The 20,622-nt window shown below is 46.4% G+C and overlaps 1 protein-coding gene across 1 annotated transcript; it reads left to right on the top strand.

The window, feature by feature from the left end:
- Positions 1 to 1,681: 1,681 nt before the first annotated feature.
- On the top strand, positions 1,682 to 2,980 carry LOC124666337 (E3 ubiquitin-protein ligase SINA-like 7). The gene is made up of 2 exons (XM_047203679.1): positions 1,682 to 2,024; positions 2,120 to 2,980. Exons 1-2 carry the CDS (start codon positions 1,824 to 1,826, stop codon positions 2,867 to 2,869), a joined length of 951 nt encoding a protein of 316 aa, XP_047059635.1. The 5' UTR covers positions 1,682 to 1,823; the 3' UTR covers positions 2,870 to 2,980.
- The last annotated feature ends 17,642 nt before the right edge of the window (positions 2,981 to 20,622 follow it).

The following is a 20,622-nucleotide window of genomic DNA, read 5'->3' as shown; positions in this document are numbered from 1 at the left end:
GGCGCCCTGGGCGGGTTGAGGTGGTCAGCCTCCTCGCCGCCGCCTCTGCGTGTGGCCAATACGTGGTGCTCCATGCTTGATGCGGACCCGGTACTCCAGGAGGTCGAGAACGCAGATGCAGGTCGTGGGTGGCGACGGACCAGGCAGGTGTGCCTTCTCCTCATCCGCCGGCATGGCCGATCACAACTCAGAATCAGAGCACATGCCACTCACCGCCGCCGAGAACCCCGCCCTCATGCTCGGGCACCGTGCTCTCCGTCCTCGCGTGTGGATCGCTATCCGGCGATGAGATCGGTACACTCTCGCGCGCGTCTCCCTCTCCGGCGACGAGATCGACGAACCGCTCACCTCAATGATTTCTCAGGCAAACCCTAGCGCGATTTGACGGGAATGGGGAATGGTAATGGGGAAAGAGAAGGAGGGTTGCGTCTCCCGACAAACAGCTTGGTGGGACCCAAGCAAAAGCGTGTGTCGGAAAAGAGTCGCGACGCGGGCGTGATCAACTCCATCCGACGGTCACGGAGCTGAGTGCCGGATGTGACAAATAGCATCCGAGCACTTTTTAGCAGATGGGAAATATATTTTCCACTGTAGCTGTAAAATGATTCAGTACGTGCCATGCTATGTGTTGTCGAGTAAAAATCTTGGCTGCTTTTGATCCAGGAAGCACTCTCAGAATGTTTTCTTATTTTACACTAGTTCCATTTTCTTATTTTATGCTTTTGTAATATTTTTATCTATGATAAAATGAAAAACAGCAAAATTAGGTAAAAATATTTAACGCCAGTCCACTGGGTATCACAGTGAGAACAGACGTATTGTAAAAAACAATCATTTTTGTGTCCACGATCCAACGTAAATGAACCGTGCGACCATTTTCACTTGAGCCCCTACCCTGCTTCAGCCATAAGCCATGCGGCCTGTTTCTCCCCATTCACAATCCCCCACCCCATTTAAGTCAGTGGGATTACTCGAAGAAAAAAACGAGAGACATGGCAGAGCAGCAGCAGTAGGCTCCCTCGTTTGTCGTTTCTCCCCATTCACAATCCCCACCCCTGGGCTGGACGGCGGCGCGGCGGGGTGGCCGGTGGGTGGCGGCGGGTGGACGGTGGGTCTCATCTCACCTGGAGCTCAGGTTAGTCGCCGGCGCGGCTGCAGTGACCAGCCACCCGCAGCCGAACTCGAGGTTCCTGCCAATGGCGCGGTCGGCCTAGTTGCTAACTCTTCTGATCTGCACTTCTTCGAGCTCCGCTGGAGGCTCTGCAAGCTCTTCTTCCTCCCTCTCCCTAAGGCAAATCTGTGTTCTAAATTTTATTTTCTTGTCTTCTTGGTTATGAACTTTGCATCTAGATTGGGGAAAGATTAAACTAGGTCACAGAAATTGTTGTTTACTGATTTCTTTTTCAAATATGCAGTGAGAGGGTAATGAATCTTATATTCACTAGTGCTACTTTGATCCCTACAAATAAACTCAGATCTTTCAAGGCCGGTGATTTTTGTGAAATGGTGAAGAAATGAATATGTTTTGGAGTAGCTTATATGCATATTATTGATGTTAGAAATGTATTGTGTGGACAAGATCAATCTAGTTATAGAAGTTTCTGAAAATGCTACAAATTCTAACTTCTTTCTGTTATTTCATTTGGCCTTCCAAAAATAACTTACATTTCATTTTGCAGCTTCGCCCCGCCCCAGAGATTTTGTTCAAGGTCCGCCACACTGCCAACAAGTACTATTTACCTCACGCTCCCATTGTCCCCAAGTAGTAGCAGCTCTTCTTCCTCCTTCCCCTCATCCCCAGTCAGTACTAGTGGGAAGCAACGATGGAGAACTGCAGCAAGAAGCCGAGGCTTGGTCTTACACCCAAGGGACAGTTTAAGCAAGAAGCAGCGGATCATGAAACCAGCAGAGAGGTTGTGGTGGACGACGCCACCCTGCCGGTAACCAAGATGTCCATCGTGATTGATAAGACCATGTATGACTGCCCACTCTGCTATCAGCCCTTGAGGCCTCCTGTGTTGAAGGTATCTGTTGATCCATGCTTGATTCTAATTCACTGAATTTGTTATGAACATCATGTCATCTTATCTCTGTCCTTTCTTTTCTATCTGTGGTGCAGTGCCGAGCCGGACACGGTGCGTGCGGCAGCTGCTCTGAAAACCACTCTCGCAAGTGCCATTTGTGCGCGGACGGCGCCGAGTACGAGCACATCCACTGGTTGGACTCCTATGTCATGGCGGCCAAGGTTCCGTGCCCAAACGAGCCATTTGGCTGCCGGACCTTGGTGCCCTACTGCTTGGTTGATGACCATCTGCTGGAGTGCCAGCACGCTCCTTGCTACTGCCCTGAGCCTGGCTGCACCTTCCCTGGCTCGCCGCTGATGCTCTACGACCACCTCAAGGTGCACCACGACTGGCTCGTCACCTCCATCGCCTTCGACAAGAAACTCGATTTGGAGATAGATGAAGCGGAGCGGCGCCGTCTACTGGCTACGGAAAACGGGGAGCACTTGTTCCTCCTGGTCATCACTGAGAGGGTCGGCGGAGGGTGCGAAGTCAGGCTCGTGCGTGTCTGTGGCAAGGATGCAGGCCCATGGGGGTACTGGTACAAGGTGTGGACGAATGCGCCAATGGACCCATGGTACAGGGACAAGAAACCAATCCTGATGTTGGAGGACAGGGTGAGGAGCTGCGCGGTGCCCTCAGAGGAGGCGGCCATGGAGGTGGGCAGCAGGTACTTGTCTGTGCAGCTCCCCGACATGCACCCGAGAGGAGGGTTTGCTCTCCGCGTCCGCATCACGATGTACCAGCTCCAAACAGCTGATGGCGCTTCTGCTCCTGCTTATCCAGTCTCGGCCGGGGCTGATTAATAATTAGTAGTCACCTTAGCTTCATTATCTAGCTATCTTATTGTGGGATTATCAGAAATATGCTAAATTCGAGTTGTTGGGTGATTAGAAGTTGGATTGTAAATATTGGAGATTTGGTGAGATTATTAGTACTCCCACCGTCCCTAAAGCTGCTCAACTTTGTCTAGAATTTAATGTATATAGACAAAGTTGAGCAGCTTTTATAGGGATGGTGGGAGTACTTCTACTTCGGTTGTTCATGTTATGTGCCTGTCTTTTTTAATGATGTATTTTGAAAATCATCAAGTTGAATGCATTAAATTGAATTTTGTTAGCAACACTGAGGTGTTGTCCTTGGAGCTACATTTTAGTTGTGTTCACAGATGAATTTACAACTGTCAAGGTGCATAACATTTTTTTTACAAAGATCATCTCAGTGCTACTTACATAAAGCTCTGGACTTGAAGATAACCTGACACCGTTGCACGCACTGTCCTCAGTTCGGCAACAGAGTGCATAATCTGGACCAAAACTGTTGTAACCTGACACTGTTGTTTGCATGTGCATATCTCATATTTACTAAATCATTCATAACAGTACAAGCCTATATCTGAATGTACGCTGGGCACAACTATTGTGGAACTCTGCAAGTGTTATCCTCTATCCCCATTTTGTACCATTTCTCGTATTTTTTTGGGTTTTCTAATACACAACAACACAGAACTTGGCACATGGCTGATTTTTTTTTTAAATATGATTTCTATGATGTTGCTGGATATTATTGATTTGAGCAGCAACGAGGATCACATTGCAACCCAGCCACATGCAAAGTTGCTGGATAGACCGGCTGTGTTTGTCCTAGCTAATGAAGGAAGGCAAGATGGGCAGCCTGCATTTGTCTCAGCTGGTGAAGGAAGTCAAGAGGCTACTGAGTCTGGAAATGCTTCCTTGGCTGCCACATCTCCCTCACTTATGGAAAAGGTGCCTCTTGATATTGCTGAATCACAGAAGTGGCCTAGCCCCCCAACATCAGCGCCACTTGCCAGTATTTTTTTTATCTCTCTCACTTCAATTCATCAGTTGTGTATTTATCATGCAAACAATCCACATCAAACATGCATTGTGGAAAATTCATTCAAAGTTAACAGTGATATGTTGCAGGCTCGACTTCTACCACTCAGAAGGTTCTGTCCTCCGAAGTTGGTGATCCAAATCAGGATGTGTTTATCCTAGCTGGTTAAGGAAGGCAAGATGTGCAGACTGCATTTGTCTCAGCTGATGAAGGAAGTCAAGAGGCTACTGAGTGTGTAAATGCTTTGGTAGCTACCGCATTGCTCTCGGTTATAGAAAAAGTGCCTCTTGATACGGCTGAATCGAAGAGTTGTCCTAGCTCCCCAACATCAGCACCACTCCCCAGTAAATCCTTCTCCATCCCTTTGTCAGTTCAGTAGTTTGTTTACCATACAAACTATCCATATCAGCAAAGATTGCAACTATTCCTATTTGAAACTAACAATGACATGTTGCAGACCTGGCTTCTACCACTCCGAAGGCTCTGACCTCTGAAGATGGTGACACACAGCTGGTAGCTGTTGTATCACCCTTGGGCATGGAAAAAGAGCCTCCCGATACTGCTGAATCAAAGAATTATCGTAGCCCCCCACATCAGTGCCACTCCCCAGTAAGTTCTTCTCTATCCCTTTGTCAGTTCAGTTGCGTGTTCACCATAGAAACGATTCGTATAAAGCAAACATTGCAACAATTCCCAATTGAAGTTAGGGGTGACATGTTGCAGGCCTGGCTTCTACCACTCCGGAGGCTCTGGCCTCTAAACATGGTGACACAAAGCTGGTGAGAGCAAAGCATCCTAAGAAGAACTACCATACCAGTACTCCAAGGAGAAGCCCTAGATTGCGCGAATGTTTTAACAATCCTGTGGAAGAGCTGGCAGCTGATCACAAGAGTCCTTGCATGCTCGATCCAGCAGAAGAATCAGTTGCCCCTACTGACAATGCATAATCTAAAAAGTCCACCTTCAGGTTATCATCCGAACCCCTTCCAGTATTAAGTTGCAAAACAACAGACAATTGCATTAAGTATGGTGTGTAATGTAATCAATAACTACATCCTCGGACATAGCATCAATGTTTTATCCCTAGTGGCAACAGCACATCCACAACCTTAGAACTTTCTGTCACTGTCCCAGATTTAATGGAGGCATGAACCCACTATCGAGCATAAATACTCCCTCTTGGAGTTAAGAGTAAAAACTTGGCCAGAGCCTCTACTAATAACGGAGAGCATGCAAGATCATAAACAACACATAGGTAATAGATTGATAATTAACATAACATAGTATTCTCTATCCATCGGATCCCGACAAACACAACATATAGCATTACGGATAGATGATCTTGATCATGTTAGGCAGCTCACAAGATCCAACAATGAAGCACATAAGGAGAAGACGACCATCTAGCTACTGCTATGGACCCATAGTCCAGGGGTGAACTACTCACTCATCACTCCGGAGGCGACCATGGCGGTGAAGAGTCCTCCGGGAGATGATTCCCCTCTCCGGCAGGGTGCCGGAGGTGATCTCCGGAATCCCCGAGATGGGATTGGCGGCGGCGGCGTCTCGGCAAGGTTTTCCGTATCGTGGCTCTCGGTACTGGGGGTTTCGCGACGGAGGCTTTAAATAGGCGGAAGGGCAACGCGGGGGGCCACACGAGGGCCCCACACGCCAGGGCCGCGCGACCTAGGGCTGGGCCGCGCCGCCCTGTTGTGGCGGCGCCTCGTGGCCCCACTTACTTTCCCCCTCGGTCTTCTGGAAGCTTCGTGGCAAAATAGGACCCTGGGCGTTGATTTCGTCCAATTCCGAGAATATTTCCTTTGTAGGATTTCTGAAACCAAAAACAGCAGAAAACAAGAATCGGCTCTTCGGCATCTTGTTAATAGGTTAGTGCCGGAAAATGCATAAATACGACATATAATGTGTATAAAACATGTAGATATCATCAATAATGTGGCATGGAACATAAGAAATTATCGATACGTCGGATACGTATCAGCATCCCCAAGCTTAGTTCCTGCTCGTCCCGAGCAGGTAAACGATAACAAAGAAAATTTCTGGAGTGACATGCCATCATAACCTTGATCATACTATTGTAAGCATATGTAATGAATGCAGCGATCAAAACAATGGTAATGACATGAGTAAACAAATGAATCATAAAGCAAAGACTTTTCATGAATAGTACTTCAAGACAAGCATCAATAAGTCTTGCATAAGAGTTAACTCATAAAGCAATAAATCAAAGTAAAGGTATTGAAGCAACACAAAGGAAGATTAAGTTTCAGCGGTTGCTTTCAACTTATAACATGTATATCTCATGGATAATTGTCAACATAGAGTAATATAACAAGTGCAATATGCAAGTATGTAGGAATCAATGCACAGTTCACACAAGTGTTTGCTTCTTGAGGTGGAGAGATATAGGTGAACTGACTCAACATAAAAGTAAAAGAAAGGTCCTTCAAAGAGGAAATCATCGATTGCTATATTTGTGCTAGAGCTTTTATTTTGAAAACATGAAACAATTTTGTCAACGGTAGTAATAAAGCATATGTATTATGTAAGTTATATCTTACAAGTTGCAAGCCTCATGCATAGTATACTAATAGTGCCCGCACCTTGTCCTAATTAGCTTGGACTACCGGATCATCGCAATACACATGTTTTAACCAAGTGTCACAAAGGGGTACCTCCATGCCGCCTGTACAAAGGTCTAAGGAGAAAGCTCGCATTTTGGATTTCTCGCTTTTGATTATTCTCAACTTAGACATCCATACCGGGACAACATGGACAACAGATAATGGACTCCTCTTTAATGCATAAGCATGTAGCAACAATTAGTGTTCTCATATGAGATTGAGGATATATGTCCAAAACTGAAACTTCCACCATGATTCATGGCTTTAGTTAGCGGCCCAATGTTCTTCTCTAACAATATGCATGCTCTAACCATTAAAGTGGTAGATCTCTCTTACTTCAGACAAGACGGACATGCATAGCAACTCACATGATATTCAGCAAAGAGTTGTGTTATCACCAGAATTTGACCGAGTCAGAGGTGGGCCGCGATCAAGATGGACTTGGAGATATATACATGGAAGAATTACGTGAATCGGCCTGTTATGCTAAGTTGGGCTAGTTTGCCCTTGTATCTGTAACATAGTAGATCGCATCTTAGATTAGAAGATAGAGTTTTACCCGTGCACGGTTAGGTGCACGCCTGAATTAGAAAGTCCCCTGGACTATAAATATGTATCTAGGGTTTATGGAATAAACAACAACCAACGTTCACCCAAACAAATCAATCTCGGCGCATCGCCAACTCCTTCGTCTCGAGGGTTTCTATCGGTAAGCAACATGCTGCCTAGATCGCATCTTGCGATCTAGGCAGCACAAGCTCCACGTTGTTCATGCGTTGCTCGTATTGAAGCCTTTTTGATGGCGAGCAACGTAGTTATCATAGATATGTTAGGGTTAGCACTGTTCTTCGTTTAAACATGCTAACGTAGTGCAACCCTTGCATGTCTAGCCGCCCTCACACCTATCTTAGGTGTGGGGGCGGCACCCCGCTTGATCATTGTTTAGTAGATCTGATCCGTTACGGATGCTCCTTGTTCGTCAAGGATTAGTTTAATATCTGCAATAGTTAGGCCTTACGAAGGGGGGGAGGATCCAGCGGCACGTAGGGTGTCGTTTGCTAGTCCTAAACAGGATGTTCCGGGGATCAACCTCGTGTTGGTTTTTAGGCCTTGTTTAGGATCGGCTTACGGTCACCGTGCGTGGCCGCGAGGCCCAACCTGGAGTAGGATGATCCGATTATGCGGTGAAAACCCTAAATCGTCGTAGATCTAATTAGCTTTATCTTGATCAAGAAGGACCACCATATATTCGTGCACCCCGTACGAATCATGGGTGGATCGGCTCCTTGAGCCGATTCACAGGATAACCTGAGAGCCGATCGAGGCTCGTATTTAATGTTTACGTGTATGCCATGCAGGAAACTAAGCGAGGCATCTCCATCACCTTCCCGACCGGTATAGGTCAGGTGGCACGCCCTTGCAATTCGCATCGGACGTGTGACCAGAAGAGCTTTGCGGGCCGTCGCTCGGAGGGACCTCAGCCAGCCGCAGCTCTAGGTTGTTCCCGGCTCTACAGTGTTGACCGTCGCTGCCCGCCGGTGGGTTTTGGCAGTCAACACATTCTGGCACGCCCGGTGGGACACCGAGCAAAGGAAAGCCGATGACGAGACATCGGCTGGTACGAACACGACGCTCGTCCTCCCGACGGAGCCTAGTGCTCCAGGATTACACAAAGTACCCAATTTGAACGGCGACAAGCGCATTGACGTGACGAAGGCCGGGTAATAATAACATTGGGGTCGACCCCCGAAGATCTTTGTAGGGATATTACGAAACCTTCATGGAGCGCTTCGATCCAGCGAACTGACCAAGATTACTCTCACCACACGGTCTGCTTGGGTTCAACGATGATCTAACGAACAGCGGCCACGTCGGCTACACGAATCCCAACGGAGCCGACGTACGAGTACAGTGCCTTGGCATAATACAAAGCCGATATCTGCAGTCGCCTGACAGATTCGGCTCGGGGGAGGCATATGATCAGCAGACAGACGCATGGGTAAGAAAATGTCAGGAGCTGATAGAAAATCGGCTAGTAAAAAAAAATGTAGCAAGTACAGAAAGATCCAGTCCAGCGAAACATCATCTGTCTCTGAAGGCCCTACTGAAGAAACACGCCGAGGGCGAGAACGGCGTCAACACGAATGCGATCCGCCTCAGCGATCTCAGCCTTGTCATCCTCGTCCTTACCCGTCACCAGCTGATTGCTCAGGGAACGGATTTCAGCCAGATCGGCCTTCAGATCGGCTGTGAGGCCTTTTGCTTCGTCTTGAGAACGGGCAACAAGGGCTTCCTTGTCTTGGATGAGCTGTTTGGTCACCCTTACCCTCTCTTCAAGATCCTCCAGCTCCTTGCGCAGGGTCTCGAGGTCGGCGCGAGTAGCAGAAGTGTCCGTCTTGGCGTCCAGAGCAGCCTTCTTCTCATTGAGCCGTCGACACTTTTCGGCAATATCGGCTCTCAGCGGAAGTTGGGAGTGGCGAAGAGTAATCCTTTGGCGAGCCGATTGCACCCTTGACTTAAAGACCGACAGGGTAACAGCGGGCCAGAGCTTCACTTGCAGGGTCATAGGTAGATGAGGCTGGATATCCTCGAGGATGCCTTTGGCTTCCTCGGAATTTTCAATCAGAGTCTCAGTTGAGGCAGAAAGCAAGTCTTTGAGACGCTGGAGTGGACCACGGACCGTACTAGGGTTCGGCTCTCCACTTGCCTTGGAAGAAGTTGGTTCGATGGATTCTGGGTCGAACGTAAGCAAGCTCGAGAGATCACAACCCTGATAGGGCAAACAAAGTGAGTTTAGCAAGCAATGGGGGAATTGATGGACCCAAGGAGGAGAGACATACCTCTCCCAGAGAAGGAGGAACAGCCGACGCAGTCACGATCGGCTTTTCTGTGGGCTCGGATGGGTCAGCCACTTGGGCAGCCGCTACCGTCGAGGTAGCTAGATCCAGGGTAGCGGACGGCATCGGTACCTCCTCAACGTCTCCGCTAGAAGTTTCTTCGGCCTGCAGAAGGAAGTGATTAGCCGATCCGAATGACGACGGGATAGCATGAAGTATGACCAAGAAGATAATTACATTTGAGACCTCCTGGCTTGATGAAGAGGCTTGTGGGTTCTTACGAGCCCTTTTGACGCAGCGGCGCTTCGTGCGTGACCCCGATCTGGTCGGGGCTTGGGGGCAGGGGGTTCGGTGATCGACCTTTTCTTGGAAGCCGGCGCCGGTGAAGTCGTTCGGCTCGGGTGGTGGACCTCTCGGAATTACCCGAGCTCGAGTCCCCCGACCGGTTTCTTCGGCCCCGCCGGAGGTTCCTTCGGTGGAGGCCTCGTAGGAAAGAATACAAGCGTGTTGTAAACAAATTTTTGAAAGCGGACAAGTGTCTACAGTGGTCTCGAACCGACTTACACGCAAGCTTTCTTGGGCCGGAGCTTTACGCTTCAGGGTTTTCCCCGGCAGCCACCTTCCTCACCGCCGTCCTCGCCCGAGTCGAGGCTCGGGGGCAGCTGGCCCCGAAGATGCTTTACTCTTGGGAGCCGATTTCGGTGAAATCGGCCGACTCTGCATTATGACTTTCTTCAGGGGTGGCGAGCTCTGGCAGAAGAGAACCACTGGTGCAGGAGGAAGGAATACGAAAGGGGAACCGTCGGCTTGTGTGGGAGCCGGACCATCTTGTTGCTGCCAGGAGGGAGAGTCAGGTCACAAACGATCACCATGGTGCGGTTACAAGAAATGCTTAAGTGATGGTACCTGGTCTGCAGGGATGTCATATTCGGCGTCAAGCTCTCTCAGCAGCGGTCCTAGAGCCCTCCTGAAGACGTGGGTCTTCCACATAGACCACCAAGTTTCGAAACCATCGGTAGTGAAGGAGAAACGGAGGTCGTGGGGAATTGGGATGGCCAAAGCATCAAAGAAGGTGTAACACCTTTGGGCGGTGAGGATGTCAGGCAGTTCAGCTCTACTTGCTGTCAGGTGGTGTAAGAAGAAGTGTGGAGGCACCTGTCCGAGACCAAGCTGTCGGGCTGCGACTACCGGTTGATAACACTCATAACCGGGCTTGATTATCCGGTTCGAGGTACTCATGCCAACAGGGAGGAAGCAAGGGCGAATCATGAGGGAGTACAAATGCTGTGTGCTGGCGTCATCGGCAAAGTCATCCAATCGGAAAGAGACTGGGTTTTCAAAGTTTGCCGATTCAGTATAAGGCTGGAACAGGGGGTTGTCCAAACCTTGGAAGAAAATCTTAAACCACCCTGCTGCTTCCTTAGGGATCAGCCTGCTGTCTGGGAGACCATACAGGGCTTGGCCGTAGCTGGTGCATCGAATTTCTTTTCCATTTGCATCCGGAAAGGTGCAGGTGGTCAGCGATGGGAAGTCTGGGATTTGGTTTTGGAAGTATAGTTGGGCCCACAACTGAATGAACCACCAGGGGCCGCCAGTTTTAACTGTCTTTCGAGAGAACAGTTTGACAGACATCAGTTGAAGGGATCGATAAATCTCTCCAAGAAATAGTTTGTCTAGGCCGAGTTGGGTGCCTTTAGCAAGTTCATAGTCCAGGGAGAGGTAATTCTTGGTGGGAGCAAGTGATGGGCCGCAGAATATGAAGTGCTCCAGCCAGAAATTCAGGAAGGCTGTGTGCTCCCTCTCTGTCACGGGGCCTTTGGTTTTCATATAACGATTAAGATAGGCGCCCCAGCTGGTACACTCTTTTTTAGAGGAGAGAGTGAAAGGGACTTTTGGCAGTTTGAATACAGAAGGGCTGGGGGATGCAATGTCTAGCCCTGTGATCATGGCCACATCCAGCAGGGTTGGTGTCATAGGGCCATGACCGAACATGAAGCAGCTTCGGTGCATCGGACCGAAGTAGCCGATGGTTTTCGGGATGTTCTCATTCTTCTCAAGAGGAGATAATGATAATGACAGTGGCATCGGCTATCCCCGTGGTTTCCCAAGTGGCATAGTGGGTTTTTGATACTCTATTGTACCATGCCACCCAACCCTCGGGAGGATTAGGCCAGGCTCGCGAGCAGGTCGGCCCGGGAAGTCGGATCTAGGTTCCGGCTCACAAAGGGGATTCTGTTAGCTTCGCACGAAATTAACAGGGAAGGACTCTCAGAAGAACGAGGACCGAGGCACATCGAATTTGCGAGAGAAGGATGTGGCAGAAGAATGTCTGAAACCTAAATTAGTAGCGGAGCGGGACATTAATTCAGGTGTTTTCCATTAATCCCATGTCAAGTCGAATGGCGAGAGGAGGTTGAGGATTACCTTCAGTCCGGAAGCCGTGGTATCGGTATTGGATGATTCCGCCATGAGATGCGTTGAAGGAGTTGGGGGCGGCGCGGTCGAGATCTGTGTAGGTGATTGTGGATTGGAACTGTTCAGGCGGCGATTTGGGGATCTGACTTTGCCTTTTCAGATGGAGGTCGCAGGTTACCGTTTGGAAGGGCGGCTAGGTCGACGTTACTAGTGTTTTTGTGATAGAGACCGATGCGATGCCATCGACTCTTTTGGGAGATTGTGTGACTTTGACTATCGGCAAAACAATTGACTGGAAATGCTTCTTCATTAGCAAAGGAAGGTTTTTTACAATGAAGAGCCGATTGCTCAAAGAGGGACAAAAGAAGAGCCGATTGTTCGCATACTACTGGTGCCATGTCGCTAATCCTCGCTGCCCTCGTCGTCGGCATTGTAGCTGTCACCAGCGTTGCTTCCGGAGAACTCCTCGTCACTGCTGCTCCAGCCCTCGACTGGAGCTTCTTCCTCTGCGTCGTCATCGTCATCTTCACTATCTTCCCAAACACGGAGGTGCTTCGCCGGCGGGTATCCAGTGGAGGAGGAGGAGTCAAGGCATCATGGTAAAGGACACTGCAACGGTTCTGCCATGACATGACCCGACGAAGAAAAAACGGAGTGATTTTGGAATTGATAATTCCAAAACCAGGGGGGCATGTGTTATCACCAGAATTTGACCGAGTCAGAGGTGGGCCGCGATCAAGATGGACTTGGAGATATATACATGGAAGAATTACGTGAATCGGCCTGTTATGCTAAGTTGGGCTAGTTTGCCCTTGTATCTGTAACATAGTAGATCGCATCTTAGATTAGAAGATAGAGTTTTACCCGTGCACGGTTAGGTGCACGCCCGAATTAGAAAGTCCCCTGGACTATAAATATGTATCTAGGGTTTATGGAATAAACAACAACCAACGTTCACCCAAACAAATCAATCTCGGCGCATCGCCAACTCCTTCGTCTCGAGGGTTTCTATCGGTAAGCAACATGCTGCCTAGATCGCATCTTGCGATCTAGGCAAGACAAGCTCCACGTTGTTCATGCGTTGCTCGTATCGAAGCCTTTTTGATGGCGAGCAACGTAGTTATCATAGATATGTTAGGGTTAGCACTGTTCTTCGTTTAAACATGCTAACGTAGTGCAACCCTTGCATGTCTAGCCGCCCTCACACCTATCTTAGGTGTGGGGGCGGCACCCCGCTTGATCATTGTTTAGTAGATCTGATCCGTTACGGATGCTCCTTGTTCGTCAAGGATTAGTTTAATATCTGCAATAGTTAGGCCTTACGAAGGGGGGAGGATCCAGCGGCACGTAGGGTGTCGTTTGGTAGTCCTAAACAGGATGTTCCGGGGATCAACCTCGTGTTGGTTTTTAGGCCTTGTTTAGGATCGGCTTACGGTCACCGTGCGTGGCCGCGAGGCCCAACCTGGAGTAGGATGATCCGATTATGCGGTGAAAACCCTAAATCGTCATAGATCTAATTAGCTTTATCTTGATCAAGCAGGACCACCATATATTCGTGCACCCCGTACGAATCATGGGTGGATCGGCTCCTTGAGCCGATTCACGAGATAACCCGAGAGCCGATCGAGGCTCGTATTTAATGTTTACGTGTATGCCATGCAGGAAACTAAGCGAGGCATCTCCATCACCTTCCTGACCAGGTATAGGTCAGGTGGCACGCCCTTGCAATTCGCATCGGACGTGTGACCAGAAGAGCTTTGCGGGCCGTCGCTCGGAGGGACCTCAGCCAGCCGCAGCTCTAGGTTGTTCCCGGCTCTACAATGTTGACCGTCGCTGCCCGCCGGTGGGTTTTGGCAGTCAACAAGTTGATGGCGTCCCCAGAAGCATGGTTATCGCACAACAAGCAACTTAATAAGAGATAAAGTGCATAAGTACATATTCAATACCACAATAGTTTTTAAGGCTATTTTGTCCCATGAGCTATATATTGCAAAGGCGAATGATGGAAATTTAAAGGTAGCACTCAAGCAATTTACTTTGGAATGGCGGAGAAATACCATGTAGTAGGTAGGTATGGTGGACACAAATGGCATAGTGGTTGGCTCAAGGATTTTGGATGCATGAGAAGTATTCCCTCTCGATACAAGGTTTAGGCTAGCAAGGTTATTTGAAACAAACACAAGGATGAACCGGTGCAGCAAAACTTACATAAAAGACATATTGTAAACATTATAAGACTCTACACCGTCTTCCTTGTTGTTCAAAACTCAATACTAGAAATTATCTAGACTTTAGAGAGACCAAATATGCAAACCAAATTTTAGCAAGCTCTATGTATTTCTTCATTAATGGGTGCAAAGTATATGATGCAAGAGCTTAAACATGAGCACAACAATTGCCAAGTATCAAATTATTCAAGACATTTTAGAATTACTACATGTAGCATTTCCCGATTCCAACCATATAATAATTTAACGAAGAAGATTCAACCTTCGCCATGAATACTATGAGTAAAGCCTAAGGACATATTTGTCCATATGCAATAGCGGAGCGTGTCTCTCTCCCACACAATGAATGCTAGGATCCATTTTATTCAAACAAAACAAAAAACAAAAACAAACAGACGCTCCAAGCAAAGTACATAAGATGTGACTGAATAAAAATATAGTTTCAGGGGAGGAACCTGATGATGTTGTTGATGAAGAAGGGGATGCCTTGGGCATCCCCAAGCTTAGACGCTTGAGTCTTCTTAGAATATGCAGGGGTGAACCACCGGGGCATCCCCAAGCTTAGAGCTTTCACTCCTCTTGATCTTAGTATATCATACTCCTCTCTTGATCCTTGAAAACTTCCTCCACACCAAACTCAAAACAACTCATTAGAGGGTTAGTGCACAATAAAAATTAACATGTTCAGAGGTGACATAATCATTGTTAACACTTCTGGACATTGCATAAAGCCACTGGACATTAATGGATCAAAGAAATTCATCCAACATAGCAAAAGAGGCAATGCGAAATAAAAGGCAGAATCTGTCAAAACAGAACAGTTCGTAAAGACGAATTTTAAAATGGCAACAGACTTGCTCAAATGAAAATGCCCAAATTGAATGAAAGTTGCGTACATATCTGAGGATCACGCACGTAAATTGGCATATTTTTCTGAGCTACCTACAGAGAGGCAGGTCGAAATTCGTGACAGCAGAAAGAAATCAGTAATCGCGCAGTAATCCAAATCTAGTATGAACCTTACTATCAAAGACTTTACTTGGCACAACAAAACACAAAACTAAGATAAGGAGAGGTTGCTACAGTAGTAACAACTTCCAAGACTCAAATATAAAACAAAGATACTGTAGTAAAAACATGGGTTGTCTCCCATAAGCGCTTTTCTTTAACGCCTTTCAGCTAGGCGCAGAAAGTGTATATCAAGTATTATCAAGAGATGAAGCATTGACATCATAATTTGTTCTAATAATAGAATCATAAGGTAACTTCATTCTTTTTCTAGGGAAGTGTTCCATACCTTTCTTGAGAGGAAATTGATATTTAATATTACCTTCCTTCATATCAATGGTAGCACCAACAGTTCGAAGAAAAGGTCTTCCCAATATAATGGGACAAGATGCATTGCATTCAATATCCAAGACAAAAAAATCAACGGGGACAAGGTTATTGTTAACCATAATGCGAACATTATCAACTCTCCCCAAAGGTTTCTTTTTAGCATTATCAACAAGATTAACATCCAAATAACAATTTTTCAATGGTGGCAAGTCAAGCATATCATAGACTTTCTTAGGCATAACAGAAATACTTGCACCAAGATCACATAAAGCATTACAATCAAAATCATTGACCCTCATCTTAATGATGGGCTCCCAACCATCTTCTAGCTTTCTAGGAATAGAGGTTTCAAGTTTTAATCTCTCTTCTCTAGCTTTGATGAGAGCATTTGTAATATGTTTTGTAAAGGCCAAATTTATAGCACTAGCGGCGTCTCAGTAAGGTTTTCCGTATCGTGGCTCTCGGTACTGGGGGTTTCGCGACGGAGGCTTTAAGTAGGCGGAAGGGCAACGCGGGGGGCCACACGAGGTCCCCACACGCTAGGGCCACGCGGCCTAGGGCTGGGCCGCGCCGCCCTGTTGTGGCGGCGCCTCGTGGCCCCACTTCCTTTCCCCCTCGGTCTTCTGGAAGCTTCGTGGAAAAATAGGACCCTGGGCGTTGATTTCGTCCAATTCCAAGAATATTTCCTTTGTAGGATTTCTGAAACCAAAAACAGCAGAAAACAAGCAATCGGCTCTTCGGCATCTTGTTAATAGGTTAGTGCCGGAAAATGCATAAATACGACATATAATGTGTATAAAACGTGTAGATATCATCAATAATGTGGCATGGAACATAAGAAATTATCGATACGTCGGAGACGTATCACAAGTCAACACGGTGACCGCTAGCAATGCTGATGGGTACGGTAATGTCTTTACTGTTCTTTCGGTATTTCAATCTCCATGTTGGTGGATTGATACAGGGGCTAATGTTCATGTGTATGCTGACATATTCATGTTCACTTCTTACCAAGTCGCCCAGGATTCTTCCGTCTTGATGGGGAATGGGTTACATGCTTCTGTTCGTGGTGTTAGCACGGTAGATCTGAAGTTCACTTCGGGGAAGATCGTGCAGCTGAGGAACGTGCAACATGTCCCTACTATGAACAAGAATCTCGTTAGCAGCTCCCATCTATGCAGAGATGGGTTTAAGGTTGTTTTAGAGTCGAGTAGAGTAGTTGTATCCAAGTTTGGACAATTTATTGGTAAAGGCTATGAGTGCGGAGGCTTGTTCCGCTTTTTGCTTTCTGATTTCAGCAATAAGTCTATGAACCATATTTGTGGCAATGTTAGTGATGATACCAGTGTTTGGTATTCTCGTTTATGTCACATTAATTTTGGTTTAATGTCTCGGCTATCCAATTTGAGTTTAATTCCGAATTTGACCATTGCCAAAGGTTCTAAGTGCCATAGTTGTGTGCAATCAAAGCAACCTCGGAAGCTTCACAAGGCGGCCGAGGAGAGAAACTTGACACCTCTAGAACTCATACATTCTGATCTTTGCGAGATGAATGGTGTGTTGAAAAAAGGTGGAAAGAGATATTTCATGATATTGATTGATGATGCGACTAGATTTTGCTATGTTTTTTTTGTTGCTAACTAAAGATGAAGCTTTAGACTACTTTAAAATTTATAAGGCCGAAGTTGAAAATCAACTACAGAGAAAGATCAAGCATCTTAGGTCGAATCGTGGTGGTGAATATTTTCCTAAAATCTTTGATGAATTCTGTGAGGAACATGGTATTATTCATGAGAGGACGCCTCCCTATTCGCCCCAATCACTGGTTTATCAAAGGCATGGTGGGGGAGGCTTTGTTGACTTCATGCATGTCCTGAATAGAGTTCCTAACAAGAATAAAGATAAAACCCCTTACGAGGAGTGGGTTTGGAGAAAACCATCACTTTCGTATTTGCGCACATGGGGATGTTTGGCGAAAGTCATTATTCCAATTACTAAGAAGCGCAAACTCGGACCAAAGATAGTGGATTGTATCTTTCTAGGTTATGCTCCACGGAGTGTAGGCTATAGATTTTTAGTAGTTAAATCTGAGGTACCTGATGCATGTTGATACTATTATGGAATCTCGTGATGCAACATTTTTTGAGAATAAATTTCCTATGAAAGATATGTATAGCATTGCTAGAATTTCTACTGAGATAATTCCTGAATCTAGTACATCTAATGGGTATTTTGATCATTCACATGAGAATGTTATTGAGAAGGATAACAATGAAGCTCCTATACGGCAAGAGACAAAGGATTGCAAAATCCTTTGGTAATGATTTTATCGTGTACCTTGTGGATGATACTCCCACGTCCATTGCAGAGGCATATGCATCTCCAGATGCAGATGACAGGAAATAAGTTGTCCATAATAAGATGGACTTGATTCTTTCTAATGGAACTTGCGAGCTCTCAGAACGACCCCATGGATGCAAGCCTGTGGGCTGCAAATGGGTGTTCAATAAGAAGCTAAGACCTGATGGTACTATTGAGAAGTACAAGGCGAGGCTTGTAGCGAAAGGCTACACACAGAGGGAAAACGAAGATTACTTCGACACCTATTCACCTGTCGCTAGACTTACCACCATTCGAGTACTACTATCCATGGCTGCCTCCTATGGTCTTATCGTTCATCAAATGTACGTAAAGACAGCTTTTCTTAATGGAGAGCTGGAAGAGGAAATCTATATGGATCAGCCTGAGGGGTTTGCAGTAAAAGGTGAAGAAAGAAAGGTGTGTAAGTTGCTGAAATCTTTATATGGTCTGAAATAAGCACCTAAGCAATGGCATGAGAAGTTTGACAGAACTTTAACTTCTGTAGACTTTATTGTTAATGAGGCTGATAAGTGTGTCTACTATCGCCATGGTGGGGGCGAAGGTGTTATACTATGTTTGTATGTGAATGATATTCTGATCTTTGGTATGAACATGAAAATAATACACGAGGTCAAGTCTTTCTTGTCAAAGAGCTTTGATATGAAAGATCTGGGATAAGCTAATGTGATTATGAACATCAAGCTGATTAAGAACGAGAGTGGGATTACTCTAACGCAATCTCATTATGTTGAGAAGATCTTGAGCCAGTTCGGCTATATTGATAGCAAGTCTTCTCCAACACCTTATGATCCCAGTGTGACACTACGCAAGAACCGGAGGATTGCCATAGTTCAATTGAGAAATTCTCAGATCGTTGGCTCACTCATATACTTAGCGAGCACGACTAGACCCGACATCTCTTTTGCTGTTAGCAAGTTGAGTAGGTTCATCTCAAACCCGGGTACTGATCATTGGCATGCACTTTATAGGGTCATGCGCTACCTATGTGGTACAATGAGTTATGGGATTCACTATTCAGGGCACCCAGCTGTGCTTGAAGGATATAGTGATTCGAATTGGATCTCAGATGTAGTTGATCTGTACGCCACAAGTGGGTATGTATTTACCTTTGGGGGTGGCGCAGTGTCATGGAGATCTTGCAAACACACCATATTGACGAGGTCAACTATGGAAGCAGAACTAAGTGCTTTAGATATAACCACTATTGAATCAGAATGGTTGCGTGAGCTCTTGATGGACTTGCATGTGGTTGAAAAACCTGTTCCGGCAATCCTTTTGAATTGTGACAATCAAACTATAATTTTCAAAGTGAACAATTCTAAGGATAACGCGAAGTCATCAAGACACGTAAAGAGACGTTTGAAGTCTGTCAGGAAATTGCGAAACTATTGAGTAATAAATGTTACATATATTCAAACAGACAAAAACTTGGCAGATCCCTTTACAAAGGGAGTATCACGTAATGTGATAGAAAGTGCATCGACGGAGATGGGTTTGAGACCCGTTGATGTTACACCATAGTGGTAACCCAACCTTTGTGATCGGAGATCCCGTGAATTAGGATCTGGGAAGAACAAACTAGTGGTTTAATTGAGGAGAGTATTATGTAACCATCTCTATGTGAAAATGTACAACTCTCAATTGTTGTAAGGCAGGTTGGCAACAAGCCTTAATGTGTTTATGCTGGCTATTTTAGCAAAGATGCTGTCCTATAGAGCATTCTTAAATAACACACCTATATGAGTCTGATTGTTAAACGTCGCAATCTATGAGATTTGGATTATCTCTAGTAAACTCATGAAGAGATCACGAAGTATGACTGTTGTGGGTATACTTTATGGGTATATCAACGGCATGGCCTAGATCCGGCAAGCCCGGGTGGCCCACAGATGGTGGTGTGGCATGTGGCCCATCGGGCGGCCCAGTTGTTGTAGATCATGAAGGATGAAGTCCAGCCCAGGAGCAGGGAGCCGAATCCCAACCGACCTACGAAGGAGGCCGGATCCGTAGAGGCCCATAAGGTATCCGGATCCCACACGACATAGATGGAAGGCGGATCCTTGACGTACACGGCAAGATATTGTACCGTAGTTAGGCAACTTCTATTCCGGCTAGGACTCTCCATGTAAACCCTAGATCAGTGCGCCTTTATAAGCCGGATCTCGGGAGCCCTAGAGGCACAACCACAACTCATTGTAATAACGCGAAAGCACCCATATAATTCTAGACAAGCAGCAGTATGCCATGTCGTCGAGCAGGTGTTCCGAAGCTGGGTAAATCGCGTACCACCGTGATGACCCACAAGTATAGGGGATCGCAACAGTCTTCGAGGGAAGTAAAACCCAATTTATTGATTCGACACAAGGGGAGACAAAGAACACTTGGAAGCCTTAACAGCGGAGTTGTCAATTCAGCCGCACTGGAAACAGACTTGCTCGCAAGAGTTTATCAAGTAGTAACGGTTTTATAGCAAGTAGCGTAGTGAAATAACAGCAGCAGAGTAACAGAGACAGCAAGTAGTGATTTTAATAAACAGCAGGATTAAAATACCGTAGGCACGGGGACGGATGACGGGCGTTGCATGGATGAGAGAAACTCATGTAACAATCATAGCAGGGCATTTGCGAGATAATAATAAAACGGTGTCCAAGTACAAAGCAATCAATAGGCATGTGTTCCATATATAGTCGTGCGTGCTCGCAATGAGAAACTTGCACAACATCTTTTGTCCTACCAGCCGGTGGCAGCCGGGCCTCAAGGGAAACTATCTGGATATTAAGGTACTCCTTTTAATAGAGTACCGGAGCAAAGCATTAACACTCCGTGAACACATGTGATCCTCACATCGCTACCATCCTCC

The sequence above is a fragment of the Lolium rigidum genome, chromosome 6 (assembly GCF_022539505.1).
Source record: "Lolium rigidum isolate FL_2022 chromosome 6, APGP_CSIRO_Lrig_0.1, whole genome shotgun sequence".
Classification (NCBI taxonomy): domain Eukaryota; kingdom Viridiplantae; phylum Streptophyta; class Magnoliopsida; order Poales; family Poaceae; genus Lolium; species Lolium rigidum.
The sequence above is the reverse complement of the archived record's forward strand: the minus strand, read 5'-3'. Positions and strand labels throughout refer to the sequence as shown.